This window comes from Macrotis lagotis, chromosome X, assembly GCF_037893015.1.
Source record: "Macrotis lagotis isolate mMagLag1 chromosome X, bilby.v1.9.chrom.fasta, whole genome shotgun sequence".
Taxonomy (NCBI): Eukaryota; Metazoa; Chordata; class Mammalia; order Peramelemorphia; family Peramelidae; genus Macrotis; species Macrotis lagotis.
The window spans coordinates 650,320,574-650,340,642 of NC_133666.1; the positions used below are offsets into that span (position 1 = coordinate 650,320,574).

A 20,069-nucleotide genomic window follows, 5' to 3' on the forward strand; every position below is an offset into this window, starting at 1 on the left:
ACCCTTGCTTGGGGTAGGGGTGGGAAGTCTGTTGCCTCTGCCATCACTCAGTAGTTCTCAATAGCTATCTCCTTACTCAGGACTCACTAATTCTCACTTTTCTCCATCACTCAGGGTCCTCAATTCTCTTCTCCCACTCCCCAGCCCCGTTCTCTACAGTGGGAAATCTTAACTACCCTCCACAATACCAAGACTCTCTCTTCCATTCTCTTTCTGAGCCCTTTGACAAGAGCAGAGGTCAATGTCTGTTATCTAATAGGAGACTAAAACTTTTTATTTCCTTCCCTCCATTTTCTTCTCCAAACCTCTTTGGTTTCCATAGGATGGGAAGGCAGGGTTGGCAGGACTTGGGATTGGCTAGAACCTGCAGCAGGTCATAATGCCCTCACCAATTCCTGGATTCCACGTGAGGTACATCGCCCTAGTTGCTGAGTTCAGGGCAGCTACAGGTGAGCCCAGGGTCTATGCCCCAACTAGGTGGACAAGGCTGCTAGGTGCTACTGCTCCTTTCCCCCATCCTAACACTTTTAGGGAAGCCTTGATGGTCTGCTCTATAAAATGGGTCTCTACTTCTTTGTTTCAGTACTAGAAATGTATATATGTTTTAGGTACCCTGGGAAGTCAATACCATAGATGTTAGCTGTTTAAGATAACCCCACTCTCCTTTTTTTTTCTGCTTGACCTTCCCAAGACTTTCTGGTCCTTTCTTTTTTTTTTTCTTTTATTTATTTTTTAAAATTAACTTTTATTAAAGATATTATTTGAGTTTTACAATTTTCCCCCCAATCTTACTTCCCCCCCCCATGGAAAGCACTCTGACAGTCTACTTTGTTTCCATGTTGTACCTTGATCCAAATTGGATGTAATGAGAGAGAAATCATATCCTTAGAGAAGAGACAAGAAGTCTAAGAGGTAACAAGATCAGACAATAAGATATCTGTGTTTTTCTAAATTAAAGGGAATAGTCATTGAACTTTGTTCAAACTCCACACAACTCCTTATCTGGATACAGATGGTACTCTCCTTTGCAGACAGCCCAAAATTGCTCCCAATTGTTGTACTGATGGAATGAGTGAGTCCTTCAAGGTTGATCATCACTCCCATGTTGCTGTTAAGGTGTACAGTGTTTTTCTGGTTCTGCTCATCTCACTCAGCATCAGTTCATGCAAATCCCTCCAGGCTTCCCTGAATTCCCATCCCTCCTGGTTTCTAACAGAACAATAGTGTTCCATGACATACATATATCACAGCTTTGCTAAGCCATTCCCCAATTGAAGGACATTTACTTGATTTCCAATTCTTTGCCACCACAAATAGGGCTGCTATAAATATTTTTGTACAAGTAATGTTTTTACCCTTTTTCATCATCTCTTCAGGGTATAGACCCAGTAGTGGTATTGCTGGGTCAAAGGGTATGCACATTTTTGTTGCCCTCTGGGCATAGTTCCAAATAGTTCTCCAGAAAGGTTGGATGAATTCACAGCTCCACCAGCAGTGTAATAGTGTCCCAGATTTCCCACAACCCTTCCAACAATAATCATTATGGTCCTTTCTTTAAAAATATATCCCTTCCTTCTTCTTGGCCCTTGGAAGTAGAAAGGATGCTTCAGGAGTTCTTCCTCTACCCCTTCTGTTCTCATTCTTCTTCATTATCCATTTTCTAAACATCTTTCTAGTTGAATCTGCAGTGATTGAAGCCAGGCTTTCTAAATTACTATCCAAGGTCAGATTGGGGGCACAAGAACTTTCTTGAAAGAACAATCCTTCCTATCACTGCCAGCCCTGGTCCCTTGGGTCTTCAGCATTTCTCCTCAGGTCAAAGCTAAGCTGGGAGGGAGCAGACTGTCTTAGGAACCAGACTGTCTTTCAGAAATAAAGAGCTCTAGAACTGAGGGCTTCAGAAAGTCCCTAGGTCTCAGACTTTCCTGCCAGTTTCCACTGCTCCCATCTAATCTAAAGGCACTGTGGGAAGAGAACTGGACTTGAAATCAGGAGACATTTGGGTGATAATGCACAAATCACTTGAACTCTTTGCTTCAAATGGGAATAATTGCCAATTTTTTGTAGATTGCAATCAATTTTGAAAGATTCTCAAAGCTTACATAAATAAACATTTTAAATACTCTAAAGAAATCAAGATCTTAATTCAATTCTTCTGATGATGCTTGTTGGAACCTTTCCTGAGTGACTCATCCATGTGTTCCCTCTCAAGTTTGCCATAGAGGACCCACCCAGTATATTGAAGATCTTCCTCAATTTCTCCAAATGCCATGAAAGGAAGAATGGAGTGCTCTACCAAACAACCCATCACCAACCCAGCTTCATTCTTTGTTATATAATTCTCTTATACCTTTTACAAAGAGTCTGAACCAATGTTGTGCATTAGTCTTGCTTTCTTTGGGGTTAATGATCAATTCTATGCTTCAGTTGGCTTACACCCATCATGTTTCTTTTTTTTTTTTAAGGTTTTTGCAAGGTAAATGGGGTTAAGTGGCTTGCCCAAGGCCACACAGCTAGGTCATTATTAAGGGTCTGAGACTGGATTTGAACCCAGGTACTCCTGACTCCAAGGCTGGTGCTTTATCCACTACGCCACCTAGCTGCCCTCTGTGTTTCTTTCTACTACCATCTTCTGTTCAGAGGCAGCCAGAAGACCAATAACATGCTCTTGTTGAAAACATAGGCCTTTGACATTATAAGAAGTTTAGAATCACTCAAGGTGCTTTGCAGTTTCCTAAAAAACAACTCTGCCCTCTCCTCCTTCCTCCTGACTCTGGTCCTACTGCCTGTCCCAGACAATCAGACTATCAGTCAAGCTCTATAAGGGTATTAGTGAAGCACGTGCTGAAATCTGAGCAATAGACATTCTTCATTCTTTTGGTCTTTTCTCTATAGATGGACAGATCAAACTCCTTTGAATCACAAACACCTTTTCCAGAAGTCTCTACAATGTCCAGACACTTAATACAATCAACGTAAAGTCACCAACTCACAGGAGTATCCAAGGTACCTCCCTACAGTGAGGGAATCTCTCCTCAATCTGTGCTGGATTTTTTTCTGTGATTAGAATATAGTGTTGCTTTTATGTCATCACAGTGGTAAATATTTTTTTTAGATTTCTGCAGGGCAAATGGGGTTAAGTGGCTTGCCTAAGGCCACACAGCTAGGTAATTATTAAGTGTCTGAGGTCGCATTTGAACTCAGGTACTACTGACTCCAGGGCCGGTGCTCTATCCATTGTGCCACCTAGCTGCCCCAGTGGTAAATACTTTTAATGAGCATACATCTCACAGTTGAACTTCCCAGGGACAAAAATGAGACCATTAACGGAGAGTTCTCTCTTCTCTTCTCCTCTTCATCTTACCTCACTCAGATGCCTTCCTCAACTTTCTCTTCTCTCATTCCCATCTCACATGAAGAAATTGTCCTTCTCCCCTCTCTCCTCTCTCTGTCTCTCTGTCTCTGGCCCTCTTGCTCTCTGGCTTTGTCTCTGTTTCTGATTGTCTCTTTGCTTCTGTCTCTTTCTCTCTTTCTCTCTGTCTCTGGCTCTGTGTCTCTGTCTCTATGTCTCTGACCCTCTGGCTCTCTGGCTTTGTCTCTGTCCCTTTTTTGTGTCTGTCTCTGATGGTCTCTCTGTTTCTGTCTTTCTGGCCCTGTCTCTCTGGCTCTTTGTCTCTGTCTCTCTGTCTCTGGCTCTGATTCTCTGGTTCTGTCTTTGACTCAGTATCTCTTTGTCTCTGTCTCTCTGTCTCTGTGTCTTTCTGTCTTTCTCTTTGTCTCTCTGTCTCTGTCTGACTCTGTCTCTTTGTCTCTGTCTCTGACTCTGTCTCTCTCTTTGGCTCTCTGTGTCTGTCTCTGTGCCTCTGTCTTTCTGTTTCTGTCTCTTTGTCTCTCTCTCTCTCTCTCTCTCTCTCTCTCTCTCTCTCTCTCTCTCTCTGACTCTGTTTCTGGTTCTGGTTCTCTGGTCTGTCTGTCTCTGTGTCTCTTTTTCTCTGTCTCTATCTCTATCTCTCTGTCTCTGTCTGTCTCTCTTTCTCATTTTATTGATGCCACCTACAAACAGGTAGCTGGGCTAGCAAATAGAGTGCTGGACTAGAATCAGCAAGATGTGAGATCAATTTGGTCTTAGACACTTAATAGCTATGTGGATCCTGGGCTAGTCACTTAAAATTTGCCTCAGAAAATATTGATGAAATGCTTAGCACAGTGACTGATAGATCTGTCCATTTTTGAAGATGACAACAGGGAGGTGATGCCATGGCAATCTTATGAATTGGTTTTGGAGGGGGGCTGTGCTAAGTCATCACCCTCACTTTCTCCTCCAGTCATCTGGGTCCAGCAGTCAGATATGAATCAGGACCCCTAGAGTTTATCCTGCATGTGAGACAGCCAGGGTTAAGTGGCTTGCCCAAGGTCACATAGTAAGTATCTAAGACTGAATTTGAACTCAGATCTCTTGACTTCAAGTTTGTCATTATACCCACTATGCCATTTAGCTGTGCCATTGTCACATAGGGGATACTTAATAAATGCATGTTCCCGGGGGCAGCTAGGTGGCGCAGTGGATAGAGAACCGGCCCTGGAGTCAGGAGTACCTGAGTTCAGGTCTGGCCTCAGACACTTAATAATTACCTAGCTGTGTGGCCCTGGGCAAGCCACTTAACCCCATTGCCTTGCAAAAACCTAAAAAGAAAAAATGCATGTTCCCTTAATGGGTATATTTGAGGTTATATTGAATATAAATTGAATATAAATTGAATAAAATCACTAAGCCTTCCTTTGTAATTGTCCCCTGCAAAAAAGTTAAACAAAGCTTACTGAGAAGTCAACTTGTCTGACAGTAAATGAATATTTCATACCTCTATTTCCCTAACTTCTAAGAGGAGGTAAATACATTTCCTCTTCTTTTTCTTTTTTCCCAGGGTCAAGATTTACTAAAACAATTACTTAGAGTCCAATTTAGTTTCAGCATATTTTAAAATTTTCATTAATATAGTCATTGTGTCTATTCTTTTTCTGATGTCTGCAAACCTTTATTCTGTATCAGTTCATAGAAAGCTTCCCACATTTCTTATGTTTGTTGTTACTTATGGTACAATAATAGTCTATCATATCCACATACTACTTGTTTAGCCATTCCTTCAATGATGAACACCCATTTTGTTTCCAGCAGTCTCTCTCCAACACTGACTATTTTCAACATTTAACATCTAATATACTGAGGCAAAATCTGGGAGTTTTTTAAAAAATTGCATTTATTTCATTATTGTTAGTGATTTGGAGCACCTTTCAAGTAATTGTTGATAAATAAAACTATTCACATCCATTGGAAAATGTTTCTTAGTCTTAAATATTTGGGTTAGCACTAGTTAATCTCCAGATTTTACTCAATTGACTATTTCCCTTCTTATCCTAACTAGATTGATTTTGTTCATGCAAAAGCTTTTAAATTTTATTTGAAATTATTTAATTATGCTTTTATGTTCATCACTAATCCATCCCTTATTTTGTTAAGAATTCTTTTCATAAAACTACTGTCAAAGACTGCAAATTGTCAAAAATGAACCAAAAATGGGAAATAGTCAATTCTGGAGAGTTTTTAAAACTTTAGGTATACTAATGGAGCTGTGAAATGGTGCAAACATTTTGAAAAGCAAATTTATGCAAATAAAGTGATTAATATGTTTATACTGTTTGAACCAAAGACTCCATTACTGGGCTTATATTCTAAGGAAGCCATAGTCAAGAAAAAAGTCTCTATAAAATATTTATAGCAGCACTTTTTGTGATAGCAAAGAATTAGAAGCAAAGTAGATGTCCATCATATGGGAAATGGCTAAAGAAATTGTGGTACATATGGGGTAGTTAGGTGGTGCAGTGGATAGAGCACCGACCCTGGAGTCAGAAGAACCCAAGATCAAATATGGTCTCAGACACTTAATAATAATCTAGCTATGTGACCTTGGGCAAATCATTTAACCTCATTGCCCTGCAAAAACCAATCTTCCCCCTCCCCAAAAGAAATTGTGATACATGAAAATAATGATATATTACTATGCTATAAGAAATGATGTGTGTGATGAATTCAAGAAAACATTAAAAGATCTATGTGAACTGATAAAGAATGTAGCAAAGTCAAGAAAACAATATACACAATAACTACAAGTTATAAGTAAATGGAAAGAAAAGCTGCATTTCAAAAAAATCAAAATGTGCACTTCAATAAAAAATCAAAAGTGAATGTAACAAAAATTGTAAAGATCAAGCAGAACTGAAGTGATGTGAGAGAGGAGATGTAAAATCCACAGATGTAACACATTCAATGTGTTTTCAGATTTTCTCAGTGTATTGATCAGTTGTTATTCAGATATTTTCTGTATTCGAAAGTAATCATCCATTTCTTTTAAATTTTTGAAAAAAAAATTTAAAAAAGAGAGGAATAAATTTTGTTTTGCTCCAAATATATTACATATTAATTTCTTGTTATTATTATTTTTCTCTGTAATTTTTGTGGTTTTTTATTTTTTTTTCCATTTCTTTCCTTTTTTGGACCAAGTTAATTTAAGGTTTATTCATATTTGTAATCTTTTAAAAATGTTCTAGTTTTATCATTTCTAGAGTATATTTTTGACTTACATTCAGAATCAACTATATCATAAATCAAAGGGAAGATTCATTTAAAACTTGTGCCCATATATTAAAGACTATTATACATATTTCAGATATTAGCAAATACAACTTTTATAAAAGCACATGAATAACTAGAGCATTTTTATACTCTATTTTACCTACAATTTTTAGAGCATTTCTTCTAATATCTTGGTTTTGGGTTTTTGGGGGTTTTTTTTAGGTTTTTTCAAGGCAATGGGGTTAAGTGACTTGGCCAAGCCACACTGCTAGCTAATTATTAAGTATCTAAGGCCATATTTGAAATCAGATACTCCTGACTCCAGGGCCAGTGCTCTGTCCATTGTACCACTTAGCCACCTCTTGGTTTTGGTTTTTTGATGATTTTCTGGTTATAAAGTATATATATATATATATATATACTTTATATATATATATATACTATATATATATATACAATTCACTAATTCTGTTTTTTCCATTTCTTAATTTTTTTCCAGAAACACATTCTTCTGAGGACTGACTTAATTATATCCCCAATATGTGGGTAGGTTGTCACATTGGTTTTGTTCTTTTTCACATACTTTCAATGGTTTCTATATTTTATTCTTTGACTACTTATCATTCAGGATATTACTTAGTCTCCCTTTAAAATCTATATTTTTATTGGATTCTTTTTTAAAAATTACTATTTTCATCACACCATAGAATATTAAAATGTTTATTATTTTTACCCTTTGCATTTTTATAAATGTTTTACTGTATGATGCTAAGAAATATAAATTCATATGAATATAATGCACATTTCATAATGTTCTCATTCAGAAAACTAAGTCTTTCAAATATCATTTAATCAATATTCTGTTCAGTTCTACATTTTACTTGTTTATTTTTCTGTTAGATATATCCAGTTTTGATAAAGGAACATTGAAGTCTCCTACAATTATTGTTACTTGTTTCTCTACTTTACTTTTTTTTGCAATTTGGTTAGCTTTTCCCTTTTGAATTTGTCATTTGTTGCATATAAGCTTAATAATGATATAATCATTGCTAGGGAGCATTTAAGTATAAAGTAATTTCCTTTATCTTTCTTGGCCTGTAAATTTTTATGTTTGTCTGAGAGCATGATTGCAATAATTGCTTTTTTAAAAAATCACTTAATTTTAGTAATTTTGTTCTAGGTCTTCATTTCATTCTGTATGACTCTTTATTTTGAATGAATTTCTTATTTAGTGAGTATTCTCTGGTTCATTCTCTAAGAACCTGACCAACTATATTTCCCTCTTGGGGAATTGCATTTCAATCGACAAAGTATATTTTCTCTAACTCCCAACTCAAACCTCTACTAGCTGTATTCTCCCCACTGTAAGGAGTCTATGAGTAGGACCCAGATTCATTTAACCAGTTAATGCCACTAAAGGAATATTTACTTTGAAGATATAGCAGAAGCAAAAAACAAACAAGCCATACATCTGAAGCTCCTAAGATACCTCCCTTACACCATTTCCATCATTGGGGGAGTTGTCTCATTGCTTAGTTCACTTCTGGCTTAGTATAAGTCCTATTTAGTTCATGATCAGATGTAACACGACTGTCAGATGAATCCTCAATTTCTACTGTTCTGGGATTTTTAAAGTCAATCTTTGCTCTTCAGGGCATTGGTGCTACAGGACTCCTGAATAACAGAGAGCCTTCCTGAACTCTGAAAATTTTTAAAGTCTTAGAGGCTCTACCCTGTTCATCTAGATTGATGATATTTGTTCCTCATTCTCAAAGAAGTCCATGACATCAGGGAGGTGATGTCATGACATGCACATGAATTGGATATGAGTGAGAGGGTACTGGACTAAGTCACCAGCCTTACTTTCTTCTCCAGAGTCAACCAGGTCCAGTGGCCAGATATGAATCAGGACTCCTGGAGAAGGCCTTGGATGTGAGGCAATCCTCTGACTGTTAAATGCCTTGCCCAATGTCACACAGCTAGTATCAAATTTCTGAGGTCAGATTTGAACTCCAGTCCTCCTGACTCCAAGCCCAGTGCTCTATCCACTGCACTACCATCTAAATTAGAGAACAGATAATAATCCAAGGAGCTTTTAGGGGACTTGGAATCCTTTCTCCTTACTGAATTGTCTCTTGCCGGATGCTGCAACTTATGAACCCTTTTGAATTCCTCTATAACCAATCAATAAACCTTCTCTTTAATATGTGATTAACCAACCAGAACCAGTTACAAATATCCATGTATGACCTACCGTTTTTCTGACCTTCATTTCATCTCATGAAATTTCTTCCAGAAATAAGGCCCCTGGTTGCCTCCAATGGAGAGACAACCCCTGAGTACACTGAGTATGCATCACATACAACCCCATTACACTTGTATATAATAAATTATTGGACTTACAAAAGGGGAAATCATTCTTATTTGTTTATTACCAGAAATAAGAAAAAGTAAGTAGGTGTCAGTCATGTTAGTTGATGGGTAATCAAATAAGAAAAAGAAAAGATAGTGTCCATTTTCAAGAAGCTTACAATCTAAAGGGGAAGTGGGGAGTGATCTAGGCAGATCTCATTGCTTTATTGAATTTTACAAATATTGTTTGTGCAGATTTGTGGTGGTTTTATTGTTGTTGTTTTGGTGTATCCTTAAAGGTTCGTGGCAACTCTGTTGTAGTTGTCCTTCCATCGCAAAGAAGATCAAGACATCAAGGAAATAATGTCATCATATGCAGCAATTTGGATTCAAATAAGGGACTGTTGTGCAAATACACCAGCCTCACTTTCTCTGCCAGAACCATCTGAGCCTAGTGTTCTTGTATAATAGGAATAGGATGACTGGTGTTGACCTGGATACAATGAGAGATCTTGAGCTTTTAGAATTAGGTCTAGGGGCAGCTAGGTGATGCAGTGGATAGTGCACCTGCCCTAAAGTCAGGAGGACCTGAGTTCCAATGTGACCCTAGACACTTAATATATAATTACCTAGCCGTGTGACCTTGGGCAAGTCACTTAACCCCATTGCCTTGCCAAAAAAAAAAGAACTAGGTCTTTCCCAGATCACCAAGGCACTTTGGTGCTATGATATCATCAGATTTAAGGGAATTTGATTTAGTAACATTCCATAACAGCTCCATAAATGGCCAAGCAGATCCAGCCAATGTATGAACAACAGTTCCACTTGTACTAGGTGACAAATTGCAGGGGTACAACCTCTGCGCGGTCCTTGGAACCTGACAGGAGGGATAGAGTTGGTGAAATGAGTTGAGTCAACAAGTGGGTAAAGGCAGGAACAGGTTGACTGACTATCAGCTGCTTGGATTTATTTTTATAGTCTCAGAATCATATCAAACAAGCAAGCTAAAATCTTTTCCTTGGTTATAAAAGTGTACAATTTTCATCATTAATCATATAGTTCATATGGTTACCAGTCTGATCATGTAGTGGTTACAAGTGTGATTATCAATCATGTAGTTAATTTTCTTGTCCCTACTCAGACCATGATGACCTCAACCTGCCTGTTGTCTAGTTTGTTGTTGCATAGTAAAGTTATTAATTAAACAGAGCTTTCCTTATAATAATCTTTGTTATAATTTGTTTAATGGAATGTTTTTATGTTTTTGTGCCGCATATGTAATGTTTTTCGATATGCTCCCTTGACAACCTATAGTGAGGGTAATTATGTTTGTCCACCTGTCTGTTGACTCCTTCAATAGCCAATTTTCCTTTCAGCCCTTGTTGGTAGATGCTATGGTTTCTATGACTTTTTATTCTTTCCCAATAAACTAAGGCTGTTAGAGTTCACATATTGGTCATCTATACTAACTATTCTCTCACCATCTTTATCATATATCCCTGTGTATGATAAGGGGGGGCAAAACTGTTAATTTCCTTGGAATTCTATCTGACCGATCTTTTATCTGTTTTCCCTGTATATATTCTTTTTTTTAAAGTTTTTGCAAGGCAGTGGGGTTAAGTGGCTTGCCCAAGGCCACAGGGCTAGGTAATTATTAAGTGTCTGAGGCTGCATTTGAACTCAGGTGTACTCCTGACTCCAAGGCCAGTGCTCTATCCACTGTGCCACCTAGCCGCCCCTCCCTGTGTATATTCTGACATCTCCCTGGAACTCCCAGTGCTGTATTTTCCAAAGATTTAATAATGTTGAAGCCTTTTGTATGTCTCAGGGAGAGGCAATCCTGTTAAATTTGGACAGAGTTCACAATCTGTTTTATTCAAGGAATTTCTCTGAAATCCTTTATATTCATTCCACTATTAGGATGAGTAAGTTTTGTAATCAATAATAGACCTATAAATATGGATATACATGGAATCTCTATATATATTGAAGAAGGAAATGTTGTTCCATCAGGTGGTGTGGCCACCTTGAGTCTTCTTGCCATGACTGTGTCAAACAGCTTAGAGACCCTGGCTCCCAACATTTCCCCCTTTTAGATTTAATTTGATAGCAGAAAGTTCAACTTGAGCTGTTCGAACTGATCTTATTATAATCTTGAAGAGGACTGGAAAACAAAAAAGGAGGATTAACAGAGATAATATAACACCCAAAGATGCTATAATATACATTATTAAATTGCGAGAATTAAAAAAAGACTTTAAATTTGTTAAAAATTTGGAAGTCACATCAGTGAGAGTCAAAAGAGCTGATGGAGCAGAAGACAAGGCAGATATTTGGGAATGTAATTCTGATAAAGCTAATGACAAATCAGAATGATTCCAGATACCAAGGACATGGTTCTTAACATTGTCCCAGGGAATAGCTGAAGCATTTCACGGGGTAACAGATAGATTTCAGGGAAGAATGACACCTAGTGGATTGATGAACTTTCTTTTTTTTTTTTTTTAGGTTTTTGCAAGGCAAACAGGGTTAATTGGCTTGGCCAAGGCCACACAGCTAGGTAATTATTAAGTGTCTGAGATAAGATTTGAACCGAGGTACTCCTGACTCCAGGGCCGGTGCTTTATCCACTATACCACCTAGCTGCCCCTGATTGATGAACTTTCAAATCTTGTAACTGATCCCCTAAATATAGAACTGTCTCCTCTAAAGCAATGACCTTAGCTTCTAGCTTCCTATCAACAATTTCTTGTGACATTAGGGCTAGGGAAACATTCTTTGTAATCTGATCCACCACGTGTGCTGTATGCACTTCTTGAATAAGAGCAGTGGAGGCTAAGGCAACAGAAGTTATAATAGCAATTAAGGCAGAAATTCCCAGTATCAGGGAGACTATAAATCTTTTTTTGCTAGGAGAGAGCATTACTGATAACATCTAAAGCAAATAACCCAGAATCATCAGACCATGTCTCATTGAGGGTAGTAGGGAGTAGGATAAAAGAGGGTTGGTGGATTACAATAACAGCATTTACATTAGATTTAGAATCAATGCAATTAGAAATTATACAGGTGGTACAGTTAACAACAAATAAATCTGGAGACATTTCTTTTATAATAAAATCAGCATCAGATGGGACTAACAAGAGAGCAAAAGGCACTGAAACACATGATCTAACAGAGGGAGAGTCTTCTGGAGACAGGTGGAGAAAGAAATGCATCTTCAAGAGAGAGCTTCCGAACTGGGTTCACCAAGGAAGGAAGAAATAGGGACACCTTGTGAGTCATCATTCATCTGGGGGTTTTGTGGATTTGGTCTTTTCCTCATAATGACAGATGAATCAATCAGGGATCCAGATAGGTGAGTCCACATCCTGTGGGAGTATACAAGCAAACTCTCCTCCCGATGTTAAAAGACCGGACCTTTCCAGGAGCCAGAAAGCAACCAGTCTGCTGGGATAACACCCAAAGGTGGTATCTCCATTTTTTAGAGCTTCTTTAATAGCCCCATAAAATCCCACATCCGATAAGGGAGGTGGGGTCGCTATTTTTTTTTTGCTTTTCTTACCCTCTTCTTTTTTCTTTTCTACAGTAAATGCACCCCAATCATCACTATATCTAGCTGCTTTATCTTCCAGATCCTCCTCTTCCCCAGGAGTTAATTTATCAGGAGGAGGATTTTCCTCAGGCTCATCTCTAAGAGATGCCCTTAAGTTATTTCTAGATTTTATTAATAAAGGAGTTTCCTCAGTTGCAGCACAAACTGCAGATGATAACTTAGTACTTATTTTTGTAATTTCATGGTCAGAATCAAGAGTGTCCTTGACCAGGCTCCATAAACTGAACACATCTGTAGGAACTTTCTCTGGTCCTTGTTCTATATAATATTTTCTGATATCTTCTCCTACTTTTTGCCAAATATCAAGATCTATAAACCCACGTTCAGGAAACCAAGGACAGCAATTATGTATGAATGAGATGAATCGAGTGACTCAGACCTTAGAAACCTTGATTCCTCTTTTATGTAATAAATGAGTCAGAATTTCAATAAAAAGAACTCTTTGCCTACTTTTATTATTACCCATGATGTTAAGATTACTGCCCTTTCTTGCCTGATATAACTCTCATCAGGGTGCCTGCAGATTCCCCGAGCAGAAACCCATCTATCCCACTAAGAAAAGAAGGGGGGGTATATTACCTGTCAAGTCCCTGTTTGTGGCACCAGTCTGCAGGGGTCCAGCCTCCGCAGGGTCCTTGGAACCTGACAGGAGGGATAGAGTCAGTGAAATGAGTTGTCAACAAGTGGGTAAAGGCAGGAGCAGGTTGACTGTCAGCTGCTTGGATTTATTTTTATAGTCTCAGAATCATATGAAACAAACAAACTAAAATCTTTTCTTTGGTTACAAAAGTATACAATTTTCATCAGTAATCATACAGTTCATATGATTACAAGTTTGATCATGTAGTGGTTACACGTGTGATTATCAATCATCTAGTTAATTTTCTTGTCCCTGCTCAGACCGTGATGACCTCAACCTGCCTGTTGCCTAGTTTGTTGCTGCATAGTAAAGTTATTGATTAAACAGAACTTTCCTTATAATAATCTTTTATATAATTTGTTTAATGGAATACTTCTATGTTTTTGTACCGCATATGTAATGTTTTCGATATGCTCCCTTGACAACCTATAGTGAGGGTAGCTATGTTTGTCCATCTGTCCGTTGATTCCTTCAATAACTAATTTTCCTTTCAGCCCTTGTTGGTAGATGCTACGGTTTCTATGACTTTTTATTCTTTCCCGATAAACTAAGGCTGTTAGAGTTCACATATTGGTTACCTATACTAACTATTCTCTCACCATCTTTATCACATATTCCTGTGTATGATAAGGGGGGGGGCAAAACTGTTAATTTCCCTGGAATTCTATCTGACCCATCTTGTATCTGGTTTCCCTGTATATATTCTGACATCTCCCTGGAACTCCCAGTGCTGTATCTTCCAAAGATTTCATAATGTTGAAGGCTTTTGTATGTCTCACAGAGAGGCAATCCTGTTAAATTTGGACAGAGTTCACAATCTGTTTTATTCAAGGAATTTCTCTGAAATTCTTCCTTTATAGTCATTCCACTATTAGGATGAGTAAGTTTTGTAATCAATAATAGACCTATAAATATGGGTATACATGGAATGTTGTTCCATCAGGTGGTGTGGCCACCTTGAGTCTTCTTGCCATGACTGTGTCAAACAGCTTAGAGACCCTGGCTCCCAACAACAAATCATCAGTAGGATAAAACTAACCTAACTCGTTTCATGATGGTCTTTTTTTAAGAAAGATTTTATTTATTTTGAGTCTTACAATTTTTCCCCATTCTTGTTTCCCTCCCCCCCCCCAGAAAGCAGTCTGTTAGTCTTTACATTGTTTCCATGGTATACATTGATCTAAGTTGAATGTGATGAGAAAGAAATCATATCCTTAAGGAAGAAACAAAGTATAAAAGATAACAAAATTACACAATAAGATGTTTTTTTCTAAATTGAAGGTCTTTGGTCTTTGTTCAAACCCCACAATTCTTTCTCTGGATACAGATGGTATTCTCCATTGCAGATACCCCAAAATTGTCCCTGATTGTTGCACTGATGGAATGAACAAGTCCTTCAAGGTTGATCATCACCCCCATGTTGCTGTTAGGATGTACAATGTTCTTCTGGTTCTGCTCATCTCGCTCAGCATCAGTTCATGCAAATCTCTCCAGGCTTCCCTGAATTCCCATCCCTCCTGGTTTCTAATAGAACAATAGTATTCCATCACATACCTATACCACAGTTTGCTAAGCCATTCCCCAATTGAAGAACATTCACTTAATTTCCAATTCTTTGCCACCACAAACAGGGCTGCTATGAATATTTCTGTGCAAGTGATGTTTTTACCCTTTTTCACACTCTCTTCAGGATATAGACCCATCAAAGGATATGCACATTTTTGTTGCCCTTTGGGTATAATTCCAAATTGCTCTCCAGAAAGGTTGGATAAGTTCACAGCTCCACCAACAATGTATTAGTGTCCCAGATTTCCCACATGCCTTGCAACATTGATCATTGTCCTTTCTGGCCAGATTGACCAGTCTGAGAGGTGTGAAGTGGTAACTCAGAGAAGCTTTAATTTGCATTTCTCTAATAAGTAATGATTTAGAGCAATTTTTCATATGATGATGGATCACTTTGATTTCCTCAACTGTAAATTGCCTTTGCATACATGATGGTCCTTTCTATACAGCTTGACAGTCATACTCCCCAGAGGAACCCAAAGATTTTGGTTTCCTGGAAGCTGCCTGGTGGATCATGGGAATAATGCTGCTGGATCAATAGCATCATTTATGTTCAGAACTGTGACAGTATCTCCTTGTCTTCAGACCACCAACTTTCATTCTTGATTAATGAAAACATTCTTGGTAAATGTTTTTGCTCCGGTTCATCTTGGATAAATCTAAGAATTTTACCTCTGTATTAGGCAAGTCTATCAGTACCATTTCCCCAACAGCATATGCTCCCTTTGTCTTTTTGTCACAAATTTTGATAATTTTCACACTATTTCAAGCTCTTTCATCATCATCATTATTATTATTATCTATTATGATGACCTATGATCAGTGATCTTTGATATTACTATTGTAATTGTTTTGAAGCACTATGAATCATGACCACATAAGATGGATAAATGTGTGTGCTCTGACTGATCCATCCGACCTGCCATTTTCCATTTCTTTCCCTCTCCTTAGGCCTCCCTATTCCCTGAGACATAGTAATATTGAAGAATATTACATAAAATTAGTTGACAAAGCAGTGGTAGGTTTTGAGAGGGGTGATTCCAATTTAGAAATAAGTAAAATGCTATCCCATAATTTTGTTTGCTACAGAGAAATCTTTCATGGAAGGAAGAGTCAATTGATGTAGCAAACTTCATTTTTGTCTTATTTTAAGAAATTATCTTGGCCACCTCAGCCTTCGGAAACTACCACCCTGATCAGTCAGCAGCTATCAATATTAAGGCAACCCTCCACCAGCAAAAAGTTTACAACTTGCTGAAGGCTCAAATGATGATTAGCAAGGGGCAGCTAGGTGGCACAGTGGATAGAGCACTGGACCTGGAATCAAGAGGACCTAAGTTCAAATATGACCTCAGACACTTAATAATTACCTAGCTGTGTGATCTTGGGCAAGTCACTTAACCCCATTGCCTTGCAAAAATAAAAAAAAAATTGATTAGTACTTTTAGCAATAAACTATTTTTAAACTTAAGACATATGCATTGATCTTTTTAAGACAAAATAACTTTGCATACTTAATAGACCACAGCATAATACAAATTTTTATATGTACTAGGAAACAAAAAAAATGTGATTTGCTTTGTTATGATATTTGTTTTATTGAGGTGTTCTGGAACTGAATTCATGATGTCTCTGAAGTATGCCTGTACTCATAAAGAAGCTAAAAGTGGGAAGGAGTCCTAGAGGGTACCTACCCTGGGTTGATGATGAAGAAGTAGAAAACAAGCAGAGCAGCTTTAAGTAGACATTAAGAGATGGCTGGTATTTTGAGTCCTCTATAAAGGGAGGATACAGGGGAAGATTTTTTTTCCTCCCCTTCACAGTCTCTAAACAGAAAGACAAAAGAAACTAAGGGTACTGATGAAGTGTGGGTAACAAAATGATGATGAATTTCCAGGTAATGATATTATCTGATGATGAGTTTATCCTGAAAAGGCAGGATGAAGGTGATGCAAGCAGAGGGGATGGTGACAAATGAATCAAATTTCTGGTGAGGAAAAATACAAAGGAAGATTAGATAAATAGATTGGGACTAGTCTTTGAAAGACTTTAAATGCCAAATGGAGGAGTTGATGTCTAACTGGTGTTTATTGAGTGGAGAAGGAGGATATGATAGAGTTAATCTTATGTCTTAGGAAAGGCATCTTGGGGCCCATGTGGAGGTTATACTAGAGAGTGGGAACAGACGAGATAGGGAGAGTCCTATTAGGAATCCGGGCAAAAGGTGATGATAAACTGAAATAGAGGATCTGGTTAAAACTTGCTTCTTGCCTGTTAGCAGAGACCATGAAGCCTGTATTTTAGGGTGACCAATGTGATGATTTGTTTTTTTTTTTTGTGGTTATATTTATTCATTACAAGAAAATATTCTGGGGCGGCTAGGTGGCGCAGTGGATAAAGCACAAGCCTTGGAGTCAGGAGTACCTGGGTTCAAATCCGGTCTCAGACACTTAATAATTACCTAGCTGTGTGGCCTTGGGCAAGCCACTTAACCCCATTTGCCTTGCAAAAACCTAAAAAAACCAAAACAAAACAAGAAAATATTCTACTGAAAATGATGATGAGTTGTTGACAAATGATGCTGTTGTATATATAAACAAAAGAACACCATAAAAGCATTCAAAAGGAGGAAAGCAGGGAAAAAAACATGAAGTCCATTTTCCATATGCATATCCATTATGAATTCCATTTTCTTACCCATTCCAAACTTTAAACTCCTGGCTCTGCCACTTAGTATTTGCATGACCATGGTCTTTACTTCACCTTTCTGTGAAAAATGAAGGGATTGAATTTCAATTCTGTCTATGGTCTATTGCTTTCAAATCCCCTTCATCATTTCCCATTTTCTCCTTTTCTCTATGAAAAGATGAATCTACTTGTCAAGACTAATGTCTCCACTCACCATCTTAACCACATCCCTTGCTCTCTCTGGAAGTTTTCCCCTCAATCATTCATTTTCTGTCTCACTTTGTCCATTAACTCCTTCTCCATTTCCCAACCCTTTAAAAAAACCTTTATTTGATTCTGCCATGTATCAACTTCTTTCTCCCTTTTATATCCAAACTCTGAAAAAAGGCTTGATTACATTTCCTTGCCTCCTATTACTAACTTCTTGTAATCCCCTTGCAATCTAACTCCTGAATCTGCCACTTAATGGAAACGACTGCCTTCAGGATTGCCAATGGTCTTTTCACTACTAATCTAATGGTCTCTTCTCAGTCTTCATTCTTCCTGACTTCTCTGTGACAGTAGGTTCCATTTACTATTGTCCTCTTACCTTCTTTGGCACTGCTATACTTTGGGAGTACTGGAATCAGTTCAAATTGGCTCAAGAAAACTGATTATGAAATTTTCAGAGTGAGCATTTACACCTCAGAAATTGGTAAATACTTCAAATCAGAGCTTACCTTTTGCTTATTGATTATTTTTACTTACTGACTAGACTAAGCAATGAAGAAAATGTTAATAAAATAATGTATCTTAAGCTTAAAAATCTGTTGTACACACATCCACCCAAGTACACTCTCCAAAGACCAGTTGTTAATATCTATCAATATACTATTATAATCTCTAGGTTCTTCTCCTACTTGTAGGATCATCTTTTTCCTTCAGTTGTGAGTGCCCCTAAGACCTGTTCTGAGGTCTCTTTCCTTCTCTCTACATTCCCTCCCTTAATAACCTTAACAGATTCCATGAGTTTGGTCTTTATTTAGATAATCAAATCTATGTATCTAGTACTAACCTTTCTTAAACTCATTTCCTATCATCCAATTCCCATTGGGCACCTATAACTGGATAGTTTGTAGAGAAATTCAACATGTTCAAACAGAACTCATTAAATTTTCCCCCAAACTCATCCCTCTTCTAAACTTTCCATTTCTTTTGATGGTATCACCATTCCTCCAGTCACCCCAGGTGTGCAGACTTGGAATAATCCTTGACTTTTGCCTTTTCATCATTGCTCCATTCCTATTCTATCCAATCAGATGACATTCTTCAATTCTATCTGTACCACATCACTCATATCCATTTCATGTTCTCCATTCCCGTAAGCCTTTAATGCAGCGCAGGTTCTCATCGCTCATCATCTGGACTGATGTAATTCCTTTCTAATTTGTCTCCCTGCTTCTACCCTCTCCTCTCACTAACCCTTTCCCCACATGGTTGCCAAATTAATATTTTAAAGCACAAATATGGCCATGTCACTTCCTGCTCAAAACCATTAACAATTCTCATTTTTTCTAGAATAAAATACAGAAATCTTTACAATTTTATGATCTCTCTTGTTTCTCTTTCCAGGCTTATTACATACTGCTTTCTTTCACATATTCTGCTTCCCTAATGAAGGCTAGTGCTTCTTGAAGACAAAGACTGAGTTCCTTCCTCTATTCCTTTTCCATTCATTTGTAACTCTCATCCCATGTCCCCTTCTATTTTTCCTATTTATTTTTATGAGATTTTTTATTCTTGTGACTTGTCATTTTTTTATTTGTACAAAAGAGTGAGCAGTTCTACCCTACCTAAGAAAAATATTTAAAGTGTTTAAAGATGATCTTCTGCCCTTAAGCATCTTTTTTGAATGTTTGAGGTTAGTAATTTTAGTTTCATGAGTACTATTAACTTTGGGTTTGGCAATCTTGGGGTCAGGGGGATCATTAGAATTGGAATTACTGGATTTGGTTACCTTTGAATAAAATAACCTTTGTTTTGAACTTGGTGGACTTGTGTCATTCTTTTTTTTTTTTTAGGTTTTTGCAAGGCAAATGGGGTTAAGTGGCTTCCCAAGGCCACACAGCTAGGTAATTATTAAGTGTCTGAGACTGGATTTGAACCCAGGTACTCCTGACTACAGGGTTGGTGCTTTATCCACTGCACCACCTAGCTGCCCAACTTGTGTCATTCTTGGTAACTCTGGTCTCAATAGCAAACTTCAGTTCGGTAGCCTTGAGTCACCTTAGCCTTGGTAATCTTAGAATCAGCGTTCCTAACAATATTAGAGTCAAGTGATGGTTTTGAAACCTAAATATTTTGTGAGAGTTTGGGAGTTGGTGTATCTGATAGTAGTTTTTTGGTCCTCTGGACTGAGTAATGTTGGGCCTGAGGATCCTGGACACAGAGACCTTGGTGCCAAGACCTGGTTGACCCTTGCATAGATATTGATGGCTTTGGAATTGTTAACCTGCATGTTTTTCAGTACTTTCTTTTTATGAATTTTAACAACGTGAATGTTTCCCAGAAACTTAGGGGTCAACCCCTTGCAGAGATTC

At 37.8% G+C, this 20,069-nt stretch overlaps 1 protein-coding gene across 2 annotated transcripts in view; it reads left to right on the forward strand.

Moving 5' to 3' along the window:
- Positions 1-372: 372 nt before the first annotated feature.
- The window catches only part of IQCN (IQ motif containing N), a 73,285-nt gene continuing 53,588 nt past the window's right edge, over positions 373-20,069 (forward strand). For both annotated transcript variants that reach the window (XM_074204799.1, XM_074204798.1), the window contains exons 1-3: positions 373-449; positions 2,896-3,006; positions 7,128-7,174. Coding sequence is in view for 1 of the 2 variants with exons in the window: in XM_074204798.1 (XP_074060899.1) it covers positions 7,169-7,174 (6 nt within the window). In the remaining variant the exon portion in view is untranslated. The remainder of the gene's footprint in view (positions 450-2,895; positions 3,007-7,127; positions 7,175-20,069) is intronic.